Source organism: Lithobates pipiens, unplaced genomic scaffold (assembly GCF_037356315.1).
Source record: "Lithobates pipiens isolate NorthernLeopardFrog02 unplaced genomic scaffold, aLitPip1_a1.2 Scaffold_47, whole genome shotgun sequence".
In the NCBI taxonomy this organism is placed as follows: domain Eukaryota; kingdom Metazoa; phylum Chordata; class Amphibia; order Anura; family Ranidae; genus Lithobates; species Lithobates pipiens.
This window is the reverse complement of record NW_027507871.1, coordinates 5,289,281-5,305,191: the sequence shown is the minus strand read 5'-3', so window position 1 is coordinate 5,305,191 and position 15,911 is coordinate 5,289,281. Positions and strand designations below refer to the sequence as shown.

Here is a 15,911-nt window from a genome sequence, read left to right as displayed (position 1 = left end):
GGATTAGGGGGGTGGTGCCTGTGCGTCCTTCATGTAAACTAGGGGCCCGGACGCATGGATTAGGGGGGTGGTGCCCGTGCATCTTTCATGTAGATTTGGGGGCCTTACGCATGGATTAGGGGGGTGGTGCCTGTGCGTCCTTCTTGTAAACTAGGGGCCCGGACGCATGGATTAGGGGGGTGGTGCCCGTGCATCTTTCATGTAGATTTGGGGGGCGGACGCATGGATTAGGGGGGTGGTGCCTGTGCGTCCTTCATGTAAACTAGGAGGCCGGACGCATGGATTAGGGGGGTGGTGCCCGTGCGCCCTGCATTATGGGCCGCCACTGCTAATATTCATAAAGAGCCTAATCATGTGCAGTGCTGAGTATATCTTTGGTCACAATATAAAATCATATCCCCATTCCCATGTTGTATTGGAATTGTTTCTTTCTCCTTCTATTAATCTGAAGCATCTTGAAGTTTTGTACATTTACTTCCCTGAATTGTGGGACCCGTAGTCGCTACCAGGGCAGGAGCAAGGGGCGGGCGGGAGGGACGGCTGCCCTGGGCTCTGTGGCACATCATGTGAGGTGGGGGGGGTGCTGTGAGGAGATTGGAGGGGAGGGGATTTGTGTTTGGAGGGGCGGTGGTAAGGGGTATGAATCATTCTAGGAGGGTAAATTTGGGTGAAAGCGCTGGGTGATTTGGGGGGATTTGTGTTGGGAGGGGGATGGGAGAAGAGGATTTGTGTTAGGAGAGGGATTTGGGGAGTTTGTGCTAGATGAGGTGATATGGTGGGGGGGAGGGGTGGAGATTTGTGCTAGTAAGGGAAACTATTTTTTTTGGGGGGGGGGGGGGCGTTTGTGCTAGGAGAGGGAATTGGGGGGAAATTTATTTGTGCTGGGATGTGGGATTTGGGATGGGGGGGAGAGGATGTGTACTTGGAGGGGACATTTGAGGGGTAGAAGATTTGTGCTAGGAGGAGTGTTTTTTTTGAGGGGGGCCTTTGTTTTGGGGGGGACAAAGATTTGTTCTTGGGAGGGGGGGAATTAATGCTTAGGGGGTAAGCAAGCAGATTTGTGTTACATTTTTTGGGGGGGAATTTTTGCTGACATATAATACTCATACATCTTGGGGGGGGGGGCAGTTTGGCATGTTTGCCCAGGGCTCTAGATGACCTTGTCCCGGCGGCACTGGTCACTATGCCCTGTGAGTGGGCACTGCTGTGTCACACATTTCACAGAGCCCGCCTTCTGAGAGGTGGGGTTTCTGGAGGCGGAGTCAGTACGGCAATCCACTTGAGAGGAGTTGGTCAGGAGGCGTCCTCCACCATCTACTAAAAATGAGATTGTTGACTAATCTTTCAAGAATTAGGCAGATTGGCCAACTATCATCTTCGTAGAAGGTGTGAATGGTCCCCTCCCGTGTATCTTACCCTGCAGATTCGCCCATCAATGATGGCCAGGTTCTCTTCAAACTCCTCGCCCAAGGTGAAGTCCATGATGTAGTTTTTGAAGGTGCTGAGCGTCTTGATTTTCATGTGGTTCCCGTCCACCACAAATTCTTTCTCCGGTTTCAGCAGAAGCACGATTTTCCGCAAGGCCATATTAACATCTAGAATGAGAGACAAAGTCGGACTTAATTTAGGGGTACCTGAGATTCTCTGGGGTGCAGTAACTTTAGCGCTCAGTCCACATTACAATAACTAAACACCAACTGGACCAAAAAAGGTGAATGTGGAAAAAAAGTAGACTTGGGGGGCTGATTTACTAAAACCGGAGAGTGAGAAATATGGCGCAGCTGTGCATGGTGGCCAATCAGCTTCTAACTGGAAGCTGATTGGCTTCTAGATTGAGCTTCACTAGAGTTTGCACTCTCCAGCTTTAGTAAATCAAGATAAGATAAATACTTTGTCAGCTCTCAATGGAGGAGCGATAGAAGGACTCCAAGAGCCATTCCTAGGCCACTTTTCCTGAGAAGTCTAAGAAAATATAAACGTTGATGAGACTTCTTGGTAACAGCGATCACGTTCAATGACCAGGATAGATTTTCCGAAATATTAATACCCAAAAACCTAAAAACGGGAACCCATTCCAACTCTCCTCTGATATATAGAGTGGAACCATGTCAGACCACTCCACTAGATTAGCCACCTCTTCCCTTCTCATCCCCTCTTGTGATGCAACCTACTATGGTGGTATCTTCTGCAAATTTGATGATAGTCTCTGTAGGAAAGCGCAGAATACAATCACAAGTGTATAGAGAGTAAAGAAGGGGGCTCAGTACACAACGTTGTGGTACACCTGTGCTATCCACACGCTGGGAAGAAACATGCCTACCAAGTTTGACCATCTATGGACAGTCTACCAGGAAGTCCTTTATCCAAGAACAAAGGGATGAGGGGAAAATTCAGCTTCAACATCTTCTCCGCCAGTAAATCTGGGACAAAGGTGTTGAAAGCCAAACTATAGTCCAGTGATTCTCAACCAGGGTTCCGTGGAACCCTAGGGTTCCTCCAGAGGTTGTAGGGGTTCCTTCAGCTTTGGGCCATTTCTGCGGCTCGGATAAGTTCCTACTGACTCCATTGACCTTTTTAGCTCTCTGTAAGGAGGTAATTCCTCCCAATGACCACAGGTGTAAGGACCTTTCTTCCCAATGACCACAAGTGTAAGGACCTTTCTTCCCAATGACCACAAGTGTAAGGACCATTCTTCCCAATGACCACAAGTGTGAGGACCATTCTTCCCAATTACCACAAGTGTAAGCACCATTCTTCCCAATGACCACAAGTGTAAGGACCATTCTTCCCAATGACCACAAGTGTGAGGACCATTCTTCCCAATGACCACAAGTGTAAAGGACCATTCTTCCCAATGACCACAAGTGTGAGGACCATTCTTCCCAATGACCACAAGTGTAAGGACCATTCTTCCCAATGACCACAAGTGTGAGGACCATTCTTCCCAATGACCACAAGTGTAAGGACCATTCTTCCCAATGACCACAAGTGCGAGGACCATTCTTCCCAATGACCACAAGTGTAAGGACCATTCTTCCCAATGACCACAAGTGTGAGGACCATTCTTCCCAATGACCACAAGTTTGAGGACCATTCTTCCCAATGACCACAAGTGTGAGGACCATTCTTTCCACTGACCACAAGTGTGAGGACCATTCTTCCCACTGACCACAAGTGTGAGGACCATTCTTCCCAATGACCACAAGTGTGAGGACCATTCTTTCCACTGACCACAAGTGTAAGGACCATTCTTCCCACTGACCACAAGTGTAAGGACCATTCTTCCCAATGACCACAAGTGTAAAGGACCATTCTTCCCAATGACCACAAGTGTAAGGACCATTCTTCCCAATGACCACAAGTGTGAGGACCATTCTTCCCAATGACCACAAGTGTAAAGGACCATTCTTCCCAATGACCACAAGTGTGAGGACCATTCTTCCCAATGACCACAAGTGTAAGGACCATTCTTCCCACTGACCACAAGTGTGAGGACCATTCTTTCCACTGACCACAAGTGTAAAGGACCATTCTTCCCACTGACCACAAGTGTAAGGACCATTCTTCCCAATGACCACAAGTGTAAAGGACCATTCTTCCCAATGACCACAAGTGTAAAGGACCATTCTTCCCAATGACCACAAGTGTAAGGATCATTCTTCCCAATGACCACAAGTGTGAGGACCTTTCTTCCCAATGTCCACAAGTGTAAGGACCATTCTTCCCAATGACCACAAGTGTGAGGACCATTCTTCCCAATGACCACAAGTGTAAAGGACCATTCTTCCCACTGACCACAAGTGTGAGGACCATTCTTCCCACTGACCACAAGTGCGAGGACCATTCTTCCCAATGACCACAAGTGTAAGGACCATTCTTCCCACTGGCCATCACACTAATGTATCATGAGTTGTAGATTTCTAATTTTTAGCAGGGGGTTCCCCGAGACCAGAGAACTATTTCAAGGGTTCCTCTGTGTTGAAAAGGTTGAGAAAGGCTGCTCTAGTCAATGAACAACATTCTTACTTAGTTGCCAGTGTGTTCCAAATTACTTAAAGCCACGTGTAGTGCAAGAGCAACAGCGTCCTTGGTGCTTCTATTGGCTCTGTACACAAATTGGTGAGGGTGAAAACTACCTGGTAAGGCTGTTTTGATACGTTGTAAAACCAGTCCCTCAAAGAACTTCATTATTACCGAGGTGAGTGCAAAAGGCCCGTAGTGCTTCAAGCTACTGTATCTATATTTGCTTTTTTGGGTATCGGAGTAATAACAGAAGATTTTAAGCAGGTTGGAACCGCAGCCAATGATAACGATCAAATCAATATATTAGTGTAGACCCCTGCAAGTTGGTGGGCAGAGGCCTTAATAACCCTCCCTGGGACCCCATCTGGACTCGTTGATTTCCTAACATTAACGGACTTGAATGCCTGATGCACCTCGTGTACGTGTACCACGGGTGCAGCATCTCCCATACCCGAGTTTGAAAGTTGTGTTTTCTGGGGTACTGCTACTTCAAAACGTGAGAAAAAGCTGTTTAATTCCTCAGCCCCTTGGTGTGACTTTGGTTCCCTCCTGAAGAGGAAGGACCTTTCCCTGACCCTAGACTCCTGATAGGGCAAGGCCTTCTGGTCCACCTAACCAAGAGACCTGGGAAGATGGTTTTCTCATGACTAGCCAAAGTCGACCATTGAGTACTAGGTTAGGGGTTTCCAGAAGAGGGACTTGCCCTAAGGCAGGGGAGGAAGGAACATAAGCACCACACATCCTCCCCCTAGAGACCTAAAGACCCACACCCTCCCCTACTCCTGATAGGGCAAGGCATTCTGGTCCACCTAACCAAGAGAGCTGGGAGGATTGTCTTCTCATGACTAGCCGAAGTCGACCATTGAGTACTAGGTTAGGGGTTTCCAGAAGAGGGACTTGCCCCAGGCAGGGGAGGAAGGAACCTAAGCACCTCACATCCTCCCCCTAGAGACCTAAAGACCCACACCCTCCCCTACTCCTGATAGGGCAGGGCATTCCGGTCCACCTAACCAAGAGAGCTGGGAGGATCCTCTTCTCATGACTAGCCAAAGTCGACCATTGAGTACTAGGGGTATTAGGGGTTTCCAGAAGAGGGACTTGCCCCAGGCAGGGGAGGAAGGAACCTAAGCACCACACAATCTCCCCCTAGAGACCTAAAGACCCACACCCTCCTCTACTCCTGATAGGGCAAGGCATTTTGGTCCACCTAACCAAGAGAGCTGGGAAGATCGTCTTCTCATGACTAGCCAAAGTCGACCATTGAGTACTAGATTAGGGGTTTCCAGAAGAGGGACTTGCCCCAGGCAGGGGAGGAAGGAACCTAAGCACAACACAATCTCCCCCTAGAGACCTAAAGACCCACACCCTTCCCTACTCCTGATAGGGCAAGGCATTCTGGTCCACCTTAACCAAGAGAGCTGGGAGGATCGTCTTCACATGACTAGCCGAAGTTGACCATTAAGTATTAAGTTAGGGGTTTCCAGAAGAGTGACTTGCCCCAAACAGGGGAGGAAGGAACCTAAGGACCACACATCATCCCCCTAGAGACCTACAAGCCCGCACCCTACCTTGTGGAGTGAAAAAAGACACTTAAAATAGTGAAAAAAGAAAAAAAGCGCCAATGTGCTAGACAATGGTAAGGCCTTGATAACAAAATTGCTCTGGTGTTGGCCCAAAGTCCCCATGAGGCAAATTGCAGAAAAAAAAATGTAGGTGGTGTCACGGCCTAATGTAGTTTTACACAGTGAGATTCCAAATCCATAGTTTTAATACCCCTGGGTCACCTTTCCCAGAGGGTACTTGACTCCGTGGGCTCTCTGCCTTTCCAGTCTTCAACCAGGCCAAGTAGCACCACTCAAATCAGCAGCCGCTGGGCTCCGACCCCCGCCTTACCAAGTGGGTACCTAATTCAGTTTCTTTACCATGAGGAAGGTCCCTCAAGACCGCCATCATGCCAACAGGGGTGCTATACAGCCGGCCATTCCAGCCAGACTGACGATGGATCACCCATACTGGACACTGAAGAAAAATGGATGCTACACTTGGTCTAGACCAAAAGGCAGAGAAGCTTGGTCCACATTACAGTGGTCCTATGCAGCCCTACACAGTGATGGGACAAAGTCTTGAGTAAAGATCAAGACCAAAGTTGGGTGCTACAACCCAAATCCGACAGTTCCCAGGCCAAAGGTTATCCATCACCATGCCAGACTATCAGTCTCCATCCACTTGTTTATGGACACCCAAACCACAAAAAGTCAGCAACAAGGCCAAAGCAGAAATCCCTCTTCTTTATTAATCACAAGAAGCGAAATGTTCAGTAGGACAACCAACACTGACGCGGTTCAGTCTATGAAGACCTTATTCATAGCTCATGAAACTCATCCGTGTTGGTTGTCCTATGGAACATTTTGCTAATTGTAATTAATAAAAAAGAACTTTTACTTTCACCTTGTTGCCGACTTTTCTTTGGTTTGGATGTCTTTACACTTTAGTGAAGATGCCAGTGCGTTCTGCCCCCATACCACCCAACTTTCTGAGATAAAAAAAAGAGGCACCTTATGGTACAAGGCATGGAGACAATGCACACACCCCCACTAGGTTCCCTGGCCACACAGACCATGACAAGATATAAAAATATACATTATAGTAGTTTTTTTTTCTGTGTAGCAAGGGCCCAGGCCTCCTTCAGTCTGATGAGAACCTCCAGGGCCAGAGACAGCTGACATCATTCTTTATGTGGTGGGTTGTGAGGCATTGTGGGTTCAAGATGGATAAAGTTATTGGGCGCCAGACACTTCTTGGATGCAAAAAAGGTTTTATTTCTCTTAACAGTCCTTTTTGTATTTTTGGGGGGGAGAGAGGGTTAGGGCCAGGACACCCTTGTATAGTTGCAAGTTCAATTGGCAGACGCTGAGACTTCAATAGGAGGACAGCCATGCAGGGAAAGGCCTCCAACAAGAAGCCACATCTGCACGTGCAGGAATGCTGTCTCCTATGGCAACGGTCTTTAGCACTTCCTAACACAGAGCTTAACAGTTCTTTCACCTTCGCTACAACTTCTCCCCTTGTAGTTTTCCCATACACTGAGCTCCTGGTCTCTCACTCTCACTAGACCCTCTGATTTACTTCCACTGAATCCCTTGAGCTCCTCTAATCTTCACGGTGGTATCTTCCTCAAGCTTCACCCCCACCTCTCTGCTGGGTCCCTAGCTTGGCATGCTAGATACCTCTCAAGCTTTACCCACACTGGCCTTCTCGGTCCCTGGCTTGACACACAAGGCTGCTCTGCAAGCCTCACCTCCGCTGGTTGGGTCCCTAGCTTGGCACTCTAGATACCTCTTAAGCTTTACCCACACTGACCGGCTCGGTCCCTGTCTTGACACACAAGGCTGCTCTGCAAGCCTCACCTCCGCTGGTTGGGTCCCTGTCTTGACACACAAGGCTGCTCTGCAAGCCTCACCTCCACTGGTTGGGTCCCTAGCTTGACACACAAGGCTGCTCTGCAAGCCTCACCTCCGCTGGTTGGGTCCCTGGCTTGACACACAAGGCTGCTCTGCAAGCCTCACCTCCGCTGGTTGGGTCCCTGGCTTGACACACAAGGCTGCTCTGCAAGCCTCACCTCCGCTGGTTGGGTCCCTGGCTTGACACACAAGGCTGCTCTGCAAGCCTCACCTCCACTGGTTGGGTCCTGGCTTGACACACAAGGCTGCTCTGCAAGCCTCAGCTCCGCTGGTTGGGTCCCTGGCTTGACACACAAGGCTGCTCTGCAAGCCTCACCTCCGCTGGTTGGGTCCCTGGCTTGACACACAAGGCTGCTCTGCAAGCCTCACCTCTGCTGGTTGGGTCCCTGGCTTGACACACGAGGCTGCTCTGCAAGCCTCACCTCTGCTGGTTGGGTCCCTGGCTTGACACACAAGGCTGCTCTGCAAGCCTCACCTCCGCTGGTTGGGTCCCTGGCTTGACACACGAGGCTGTCCTGCAAGCCTCACCTCCGCTGGTTGGGTCCCTGGCTTGACACACAAGGCTGCTCTGCAAGCCTCACCTCTGCTGGTTGGGTCCTGGCTTGACACACAAGGCTGCTCTGCAAGCCTCAGCTCCGCTGGTTGGGTCCCTGGCTTGACACACAAGGCTTCTCTGCAAGCCTCACCTCTGCTGGTTGGGTCCCTGGCTTGACACACAAGGCTGCTCTGCAAGCCTCACCTCCACTGGTTGGGTCCTGGCTTGACACACAAGGCTTCTCTGCAAGCCTCACCTCTGCTGGTTGGCTCCCTGGCTTGATCACCGCCTGAAGTTTCCCGATTCTTCACCGTGCCCGTTCGGTGAGAATACTGCTTCAGTTTCTTTTCCCACTTCTTACCGGTCCCAGAAGTCTGGCTCTGGTACTGGCCTCAGCTTACTTACTGTGATCTCCAGTAACAAGGTGGTTGGTCCCTTAGTGGCGACAGCTTCCCCCTCTACCTCCGACCACAACTGGTTCTCCGGCCGGCAGAACCGTGACTTCTGGTTGGACTGCAAGCTGCAATCCCAACCCTCCGCTGCTCTCTTGCTTCTGGATAGGCCCCCAGACAGCCAGATGTCCCCAGGATAGGCCCAATCTCCGGCCTAGCAGCCCGGGGCAATACAACACACGTCCACCCAGACAGCCGTCCAGGTGGCACAGAACCCGGATCACCTGACTCCACCCAAATATATAGGTTCTCCCAGCAGGCCAAGGGATTCAAGAAAACCCCTGCCCATTGGCTGAGATACCCCATATACCCATAATAAGCTGACCTTGGGTTGTCCTTCTCAGTACCACCAAGTACCCGGCCACCTAGTGGTAGAAGAGAAAAGTGCAACAAGGCCAAACTTGGGGAGAAATCAACAGATCTCTATTAATCATCCAGGATAACTTATCCTGGCAAAGTAAATTTGTGAGGAGCCCCCTGACTGAACCTCAGGGGGCTCCATCTATTCTTCATTAGGTTTTGTTTCTCCCCAAAGGAAGTCCTTCTCTCTGTATCTGGAGTCCATCAATGTGTAATAACTAGCATAATAAATATACATTTCCAATTTATAGATCAGCCCCATCAGAATATAGGCTCAGCCTTTATTAATTAATCAATTAAACATTTCATTGTAACATTTTGACGTATTATGTGCCTGTGCTTTCTTTTGCCCCTTCCTATATCTCCATTTAGGATACAATCCCTACTTCTATTTTAACTGACAAAGGAAGGAGAAATCTAAACAGGATTGTCTTTTCACCTCTTAGAAACACAGAAGACAAAACACCTTCTTCTGAAATGTTCCCAAATGGAATAACGGCATTGGGTTTGGCTTCTTGGTGAGTTGAAAACTGCCTGTGGGTCTTGCTGAGTCAGCAAGTTGCTGGGTCTCATGGCTAAACATTTATTACCTTATTTTATTTCAAGTAGTCAAAAAAAAATTAGGAAAGCCAGGCAACAAGCATTTTCAGGGGCAGATTGTAAATGGCAGAATGGCCATTATCCCTGATAAGTTTATTCTAAAGAATTACAGATCAGGGCTTCTTTTTTTTGGGGGGGGGGGGGGGGGGGCGAGAGGGAACGTGGGGGGAATGCAGTTCTGGCACATCCAGCATTAAATGTATGTAATGACAAGGGGTTGGGGGCGGGGTGCTGGGGGGTCTATTGATGGTGGCTGCTGGGGTATTTATTGTTCCTGGGAATATCTGGAAGGTGGTCTATTGTTGTTAAGAGGGTCTTATGTTGCTGGTGGGGCCAATTGTTGCCCCGGAGGAATCTACTGTTGAAGGAGGGATCTAAAGCTCCTGGCTGCTGGGAGAGCTATTGTTGCTGGTGGGGGGAGGGCTATTGTTTCTGGGGTGAATCTATTGTTGCTGGTGGGGGGAGGGGGTTGTTTCTGGGGTGAATCTATTGTTGCTGGTGGGGGGGGTTGTTTCTGGGGTGAATCTATTGTTGCTGATGGAGGGGGGAGGTTTGTTTCTGGGGTGAATCTACTGTTGCTGGTGGGGGGGGTTGTTTCTGGGGTGAATCTGTTGTTGCTGGTGGGGGGGGGGGTTGTTTCTGGGGTGAATCTATTGTTGCTGGTGGAAGGGGGGGGGTTTGTTTCTGGGGTGAATCTATTGTTGCTGGTGGGGGGGTTGTTTCTGGGGTGAATCTATTGTAGCTGGTGGAGGGGGGGTTGTTTCTGGGGTTAATCTATTGTTGCTGGTGGAGGGGGGGTTTGTTTCTGGGGAGAATCTATTGTTGCTGATGGAGGTGGGGGGGTTTATTTCTGGGGTGAATCTACTGTTGCTGGTGGGGGGGGGGGTTGTTTCTGGGGTGAATCAGTTGTTGCTGGTGGGGGGGGGGGGTTGTTTCTGGGGTTAATCTATTGTTGCTGGTGGGGGGGGTTTGTTTCTGGGGTGAATCTATTGTTGCTGGTGGGGGGGTTTGTTTCTGGGGTGAATCTATTGTTGCTGGTGGGGGGTTTGTTTCTGGGGTGAATCTATTGTTGCTGTGCTGGTATTTTGTTGCAGGGGGTCTATTGTTGCTGGGGGGGGGATTGTTGCTTGAAGAGATTTACTTTTAAGGAAAGGATCTTTTGTTCCTGGCAGACGGGATTCTATTGTTCCTGTGGGGGATCTATTGTTGCTCTGGGGGCTAACAAATACCATACGAATTACTTTTCATTACAAAATGATACTTGGTTCTGTTTTCTGTAAATGGGGCAGTTCTGGAAGGTGGGTAGAGGGTGGATCCAAGGGACGGTGCTCAGACGTGGGTGGGGTGCAAGAGTCAAAGGGTGACTTGGAAGGGGGGAGTACCTGCACCAGTGGTGGCCCGTCTGTTAGGGGTGCCACCCCCCCTCTATCAGCAACCACCACGGCCGCCACCCCCAATTTATGCGTCCGGCCCCTTTCAGGATGCCGGGCGCATGAATTACAGCAATGGTGGGTGGTGTTTTTTGAAGCACCTGATTAGAACCAAAGGCAAAAATGGGGTGGGCTTGTGGCGCAGAGCATTGCGCTCGGAGCCCACCCAGGTGTTACAACTGAGAATGAATATTTGCTGTTGCAACACTGATCCTTCTCCCGGCCAATCGTGATACCCATCACCTGACTGGCTGAAAAGACAGGTGATCCTATTGGATGCCTAGGAGGAGAGGAGGAGACATACGGCAGAAATGTCCGCGCCGATGTCCGATGTGCCCGCCGATGCCTGATCCCCCGCCACTGCCCTGTGTGCCTGCTGATGCCCGATCCCCACCGCTGCCTGATGTGCCCACCGATGCCTGATCCCCCGCCACTGCCCTGTGTGCCTGCTGATGCCCGATCCCCACCGATACCTGATGTGCCCGCCGATGCCTGATCCCCCGCCACTGCCCTGTGTGCCTGCTGATGCCCGATCCCCACCGCTGCCCGATGTGCCCGCCGATGCCTGATCCCCTGCCACTGTCCTGTGTGCCTGCTGATGCCCGATCCCTGCCGCTGCCTGATGTGCCCGCTGATGCCTGATCCCCCGCCACTGCCCGGTGTGCCCTACGATGCTCGATCCCTGTCGCTGCCCAATGTACCCACCGCTGCCCGATCCCCACCGATGCCTGATGTGCCCATCGATGCCTGATCCCCGCCGTTGTCCGATGTGCCCCCCGATGCCTGATCCCTGCCGCTGCCTGATGTGCCAGCCGATGCCTGATCCCCGCCACTGCCCAATGTGCCTATTGCTGCCCGATCCCCGGTGCTGCCGATGTGCCCGTCGATGCCCAATCCCTGCCGCTGCCCAATGTGCCCACCGCTGCCCAATCACCGCTGCTGCCTGATGTACCCACCGATGTCTGATCCCCGCCGCTATCCGATGTGCCCACCGATGCCTGATTCCTGCCACTGTCTGATGTACCCGCCGATGCCCGATCCCTGCCGCTGCCCGATGTGCCCACCGCTGCCCGATCCCTGCCGCTGCTTGATGTGCCCGCCGATGCCTGATCCCCTCCACTGTCCGATGTGCCCACCGATGCCTGATCCCCGCCACTGTCTGATGTACCCGCCGATGCCTGATCCCCACCACTGCCCAATGTGGCCACCGATGCCCAATCCCCGCCACTGCCTGATGTGCCCAATGCTGCCCGAACGCCGCCGCTGCCTGATGTGCCCGCCGATGCCTGATCCCCGCCACTGCCCGATGTGCCAGACACCTAGATGGGGTAAGTGCCAGTGGACCGGCAGACAGTGAGGGGGGAGGGGGTTGGGGTTCCACGGGGGGGGGGGGGGTGGTTGTTTGTCGCACCCCCCCTAAACAAAAAACCACCACCACTGACCTGCGCCTATTTTCTGTGAAACGAAAGACCTGCTACTGACTATATGAATCTATTGCTAATACTGACCTCCTACTGCCACGGCTGCCTTTGTTTTTAATACTTTCTATCTTTGCAACAATGTAACAAGTTGTATTGAAGTGAATTCCCGATGCCTGATACCAGCCAGAAAAGCAGCATTTTTCTGATAAGGCAGCCGTGGCGGCTCACGTTTTCCCTCCCGGCAGGATTCCTTTAAAGTGTATTTATAGGCAAAACCTTTTTTTTCTTGTGAAAAGTTTCCTCTTGACTTGAACTTTAAGCTGCTGAAAATGAAAAATCTTACTCAACGCCTTGAGATATTCCTCCAGATTTTCCTGGGCTATCAGCTGGAACTTTCCGGTCAGGTCCCCGGCCATGGTGTGAGGCAAGTCCGTCTTCTTCGGGATGATTGGTTATCTTCCACCGGTGCGCTCTAACTCATCTTCTGGCCCGGACTGTGTCCGTGTAGACAACGTATCGTCTTCTGCTGAGTGACTGATCTTCTCTCTCCGCCTGCCTTTAATGTTCCCAGTAATCCCCATTATGTGTCAGTCAGGCCCATGCCGCAATATAATCTCTGATTATACCAACCACAATAACAACAATATTAACCTCTGCCTTACCCGGGAGGAGCACTGCACCAGGGATCGTCCACTGAGGACAGCCATTCTCAACCAAGGTTCCTACGTTTCCTCAAGAGGTTGCTAGTGGCTCCTTAAGCTGTGGACCCTTGGCAGAGCCAGCACTACTGTGCCTACATTAGAAACACACCTTGGAGTATTTGGACAGCATTTAGTACTTATGGGGAGTCTCATCTTCCATTTAGGAAAGCAATTCTCAGTCAAGGTCTCATGGAATCCTAGGGTTCCTCAAAAGGTTGTTAGGTGCTCCTTGAGCTGTGGCCACTTGGCAGAACCAGATCTACTATGCCCACCTCAGCAATACATTGTAAGTAGGGGTTTGGTGAAACTCCAGATTAAGGTGACTTGTCAGACTTGGCCTTGCTCCATTCCCAAAAAACAGGTCAGAGCTTTTTTGGGCATTGTTGGGTACCACTATCGGGTTGTTCCTATACCAAAGATTGTCAATTTAGGACAGAAATTCTCAACCAAGGTCTCATGGAATCCTAGGGTTCCTCAAAAGGTTGCTAGGTGCGCCTTGAGCTGTGGCCACTTGGCAGATGGTCAGACTTGGCTTTATTCCATTCCCAAGAAACAGGTCAGAGCTTTTTTGGGCATTGTTGGGTGCCACTATCGGGTTGTTCCTATACCAGGGATTGTCAATTTAGGACAGCAATTCTCAACCAAGGTCTCATGGAATCCTAGGGTTCCTCAAAAGGTTACTAGGTGCTCCTTGAGCTGTGGCCACTTGTCAGAACCATATCTACTATTCCCACCTTGGCAATACATTGTAGGTAGGAGTTTGATGAAACCCCAGATTAGAGTGACTTGTCAGACTTGGCTTTGTTCCACCCCCAAGAAACAGGTCAGAGCTTTTTTGAGCATTGTTGGGTACTACTATTGGTTTGTTCCTATACCAGGGATTGTCAATTTAGGACAGAAATTCTCAACCAGGGTCTCATGGAATGCTAAGGTTCCTCAAAAGGTTGCTAGGTGCTCCTTGAGCTGTGGCCACTTGGTGGAACCAGATCTACTATGCCCACCTCGGCAATACATTGTAGGTAGGAGTTTGGTGAAACCCCAGATTAAGGTGGCTGGTCAGACTTGGCCTTTCATTCCCAAGAAACAGGTCAGAGCTTTTTTGAGCATTGTTGGGTACTACTATTGGTTTGTTCCTATACCAGGGATTGTCAATTTAGCATAGAAATTCTCAACCAAGGTCTCATGGAATGCTAAGGTTCCTCAAAAGGTTGCTAGGTGCTCCTTGAGCTGTGGCCAATTGGCAGATGGTCAGACTTGGTCTTGTTCCATTCCCAAGAAACAGGTCAGAGCTTTTTTGGGCATTGTTGGGTACTACTATTGGGTTGTTCCTATACCAGGGATTGTCAATTTAGGACAGCAATTCTCAACCAAGGTCTCATGGAATCCTAAGGTTCCTCAAAAGGTCAGTAGGTGCTCCTTGAGCTGTGGCCACTTGGCAGAACCAGATCTACTATGCCCACCTTGGCAATACATTGTAGGTAGGGGTTTGGTGAAACCCCAGATTAAGGTGACTTGTCAGACTTGGCCTTGCTCCATTCCCAAAAAACAGGTCAGAGCTTTTTTGGGCATTGTTGGGTACTACTATCGGGTTGTTCCTATACCAAAGATTGTCAATTTAGGACAGCAATTCTCAACCAAGGTCTCATGGAATCCTAGGGTTCCTCAAAAGGTTGCTAGGTGCTCCTTGAGCTGTGGCCACTTGGCAGAGCCAGATCTACTATGCCCACCTCGGCAATACATTGTAGGTAGGAGTTTGGTGAAACCCCAGATTAAGGTGACTTGTCAGACTTGGCCTTGCTCCATTCCCAAAAAACAGGTCAGAGCTTTTTTGGCCATTGTTGGGTACTACTATTGGGTTGTTCCTATACCAGGGATTGTCAATTTAGGACAGCAATTCTCAACCAAGGTCTCATGGAATCCTAGGGTTCCTTAAGAGGTTGCTAGGTGCTCCTTGAGCTGTGGCCACTTGGCAGAACCAGATCTACTATGCCCACCTTGGCAATACACCTTGGTGTATTTGGACAGCATTGTCATCTTTAGTACTTATGGGGAGTCTCATCTTTCCCGAGCGCAGGCTGTTTTTTACTCTCTAAGGCCGGGTTCACACCGCTGCGATGCGGGAACACCGCGAATCCGCGGCGTTTTCCCGCATCGCATACCTCCCGCCGGCAGTTCACACTGCCCTATGCGGACGGCTGGGAGTGTCAATGATATGTTAATGACACCCCCAGATCCGTCCGCATATCGCAGTGCGATCTGCTGACTCGCACAGGAATCGGATCGCATGGTGTGAACCCCCATGCGATCCGATTCTGTTGCGGACCAAAAAAAGCGTCCCGTGCGAGTTTTTCCTGCGGGAGCGATGCGAATTCAGCCATACTATCTGTATACTATCTGTATACTATCTGTATACTATCTGTATGGCTGAACTCGCATCGCTACGGAGATCGGATGTGATTTGCGGTGCGAATCACATCCGGATCTCCCCCCGCAGCAGTGTGAACCTGGCCTAAGGCTACTTTCACAATAAAGCACCAGCTGTTAGCGATAATGCCCTGCTCATTTTAGCAGCGATTTTGCGCCGCTCCCCCCCCCCCCCCCCCCGCGGGTTCCTCAAAAGGTCGTTAGGTGTTCCTTGAGCTGTGGCCACTTGGCAGAACCAGATCTTCTATGCCCACCTCGGCAATACACCTTGGTGTATTTGGACAGCATTATATAAAAATTAAACTTACATTTATTGAAAAAATAAAAGCATTGATACAATTTCCATGAAACAGATCTCACTTGTTGCGAAAGGGTTCCACCGCCAGGCTCGACCTCTACTAGTTATGCTACCTACCTCGTGGCCTCATCTGTTAATGCAGCGCTGTCACATTCACTTTTTTCATATTGTTACCATATTGTTCATATTGTTCCCAGAGTGCAGGC

At 50.3% G+C, this 15,911-nt stretch overlaps 1 protein-coding gene across 1 annotated transcript in view; it reads right to left on the bottom strand.

Moving 5' to 3' along the window:
* Positions 1–12,853, bottom strand: part of RBP5 (retinol binding protein 5) — a 31,243-nt gene extending 18,390 nt beyond the window's left edge. Inside the window, exons 1-2 of the mRNA XM_077467140.1 lie at positions 12,626–12,853; positions 1,417–1,595 (exon numbers count right to left, since the gene is read on the bottom strand). Of these exons, the coding sequence (XP_077323266.1) occupies positions 1,417–1,595; positions 12,626–12,698 (252 nt within the window). The 5' untranslated portion in view covers positions 12,699–12,853. The remainder of the gene's footprint in view (positions 1–1,416; positions 1,596–12,625) is intronic.
* Positions 12,854–15,911: the final 3,058 nt, after the last annotated feature.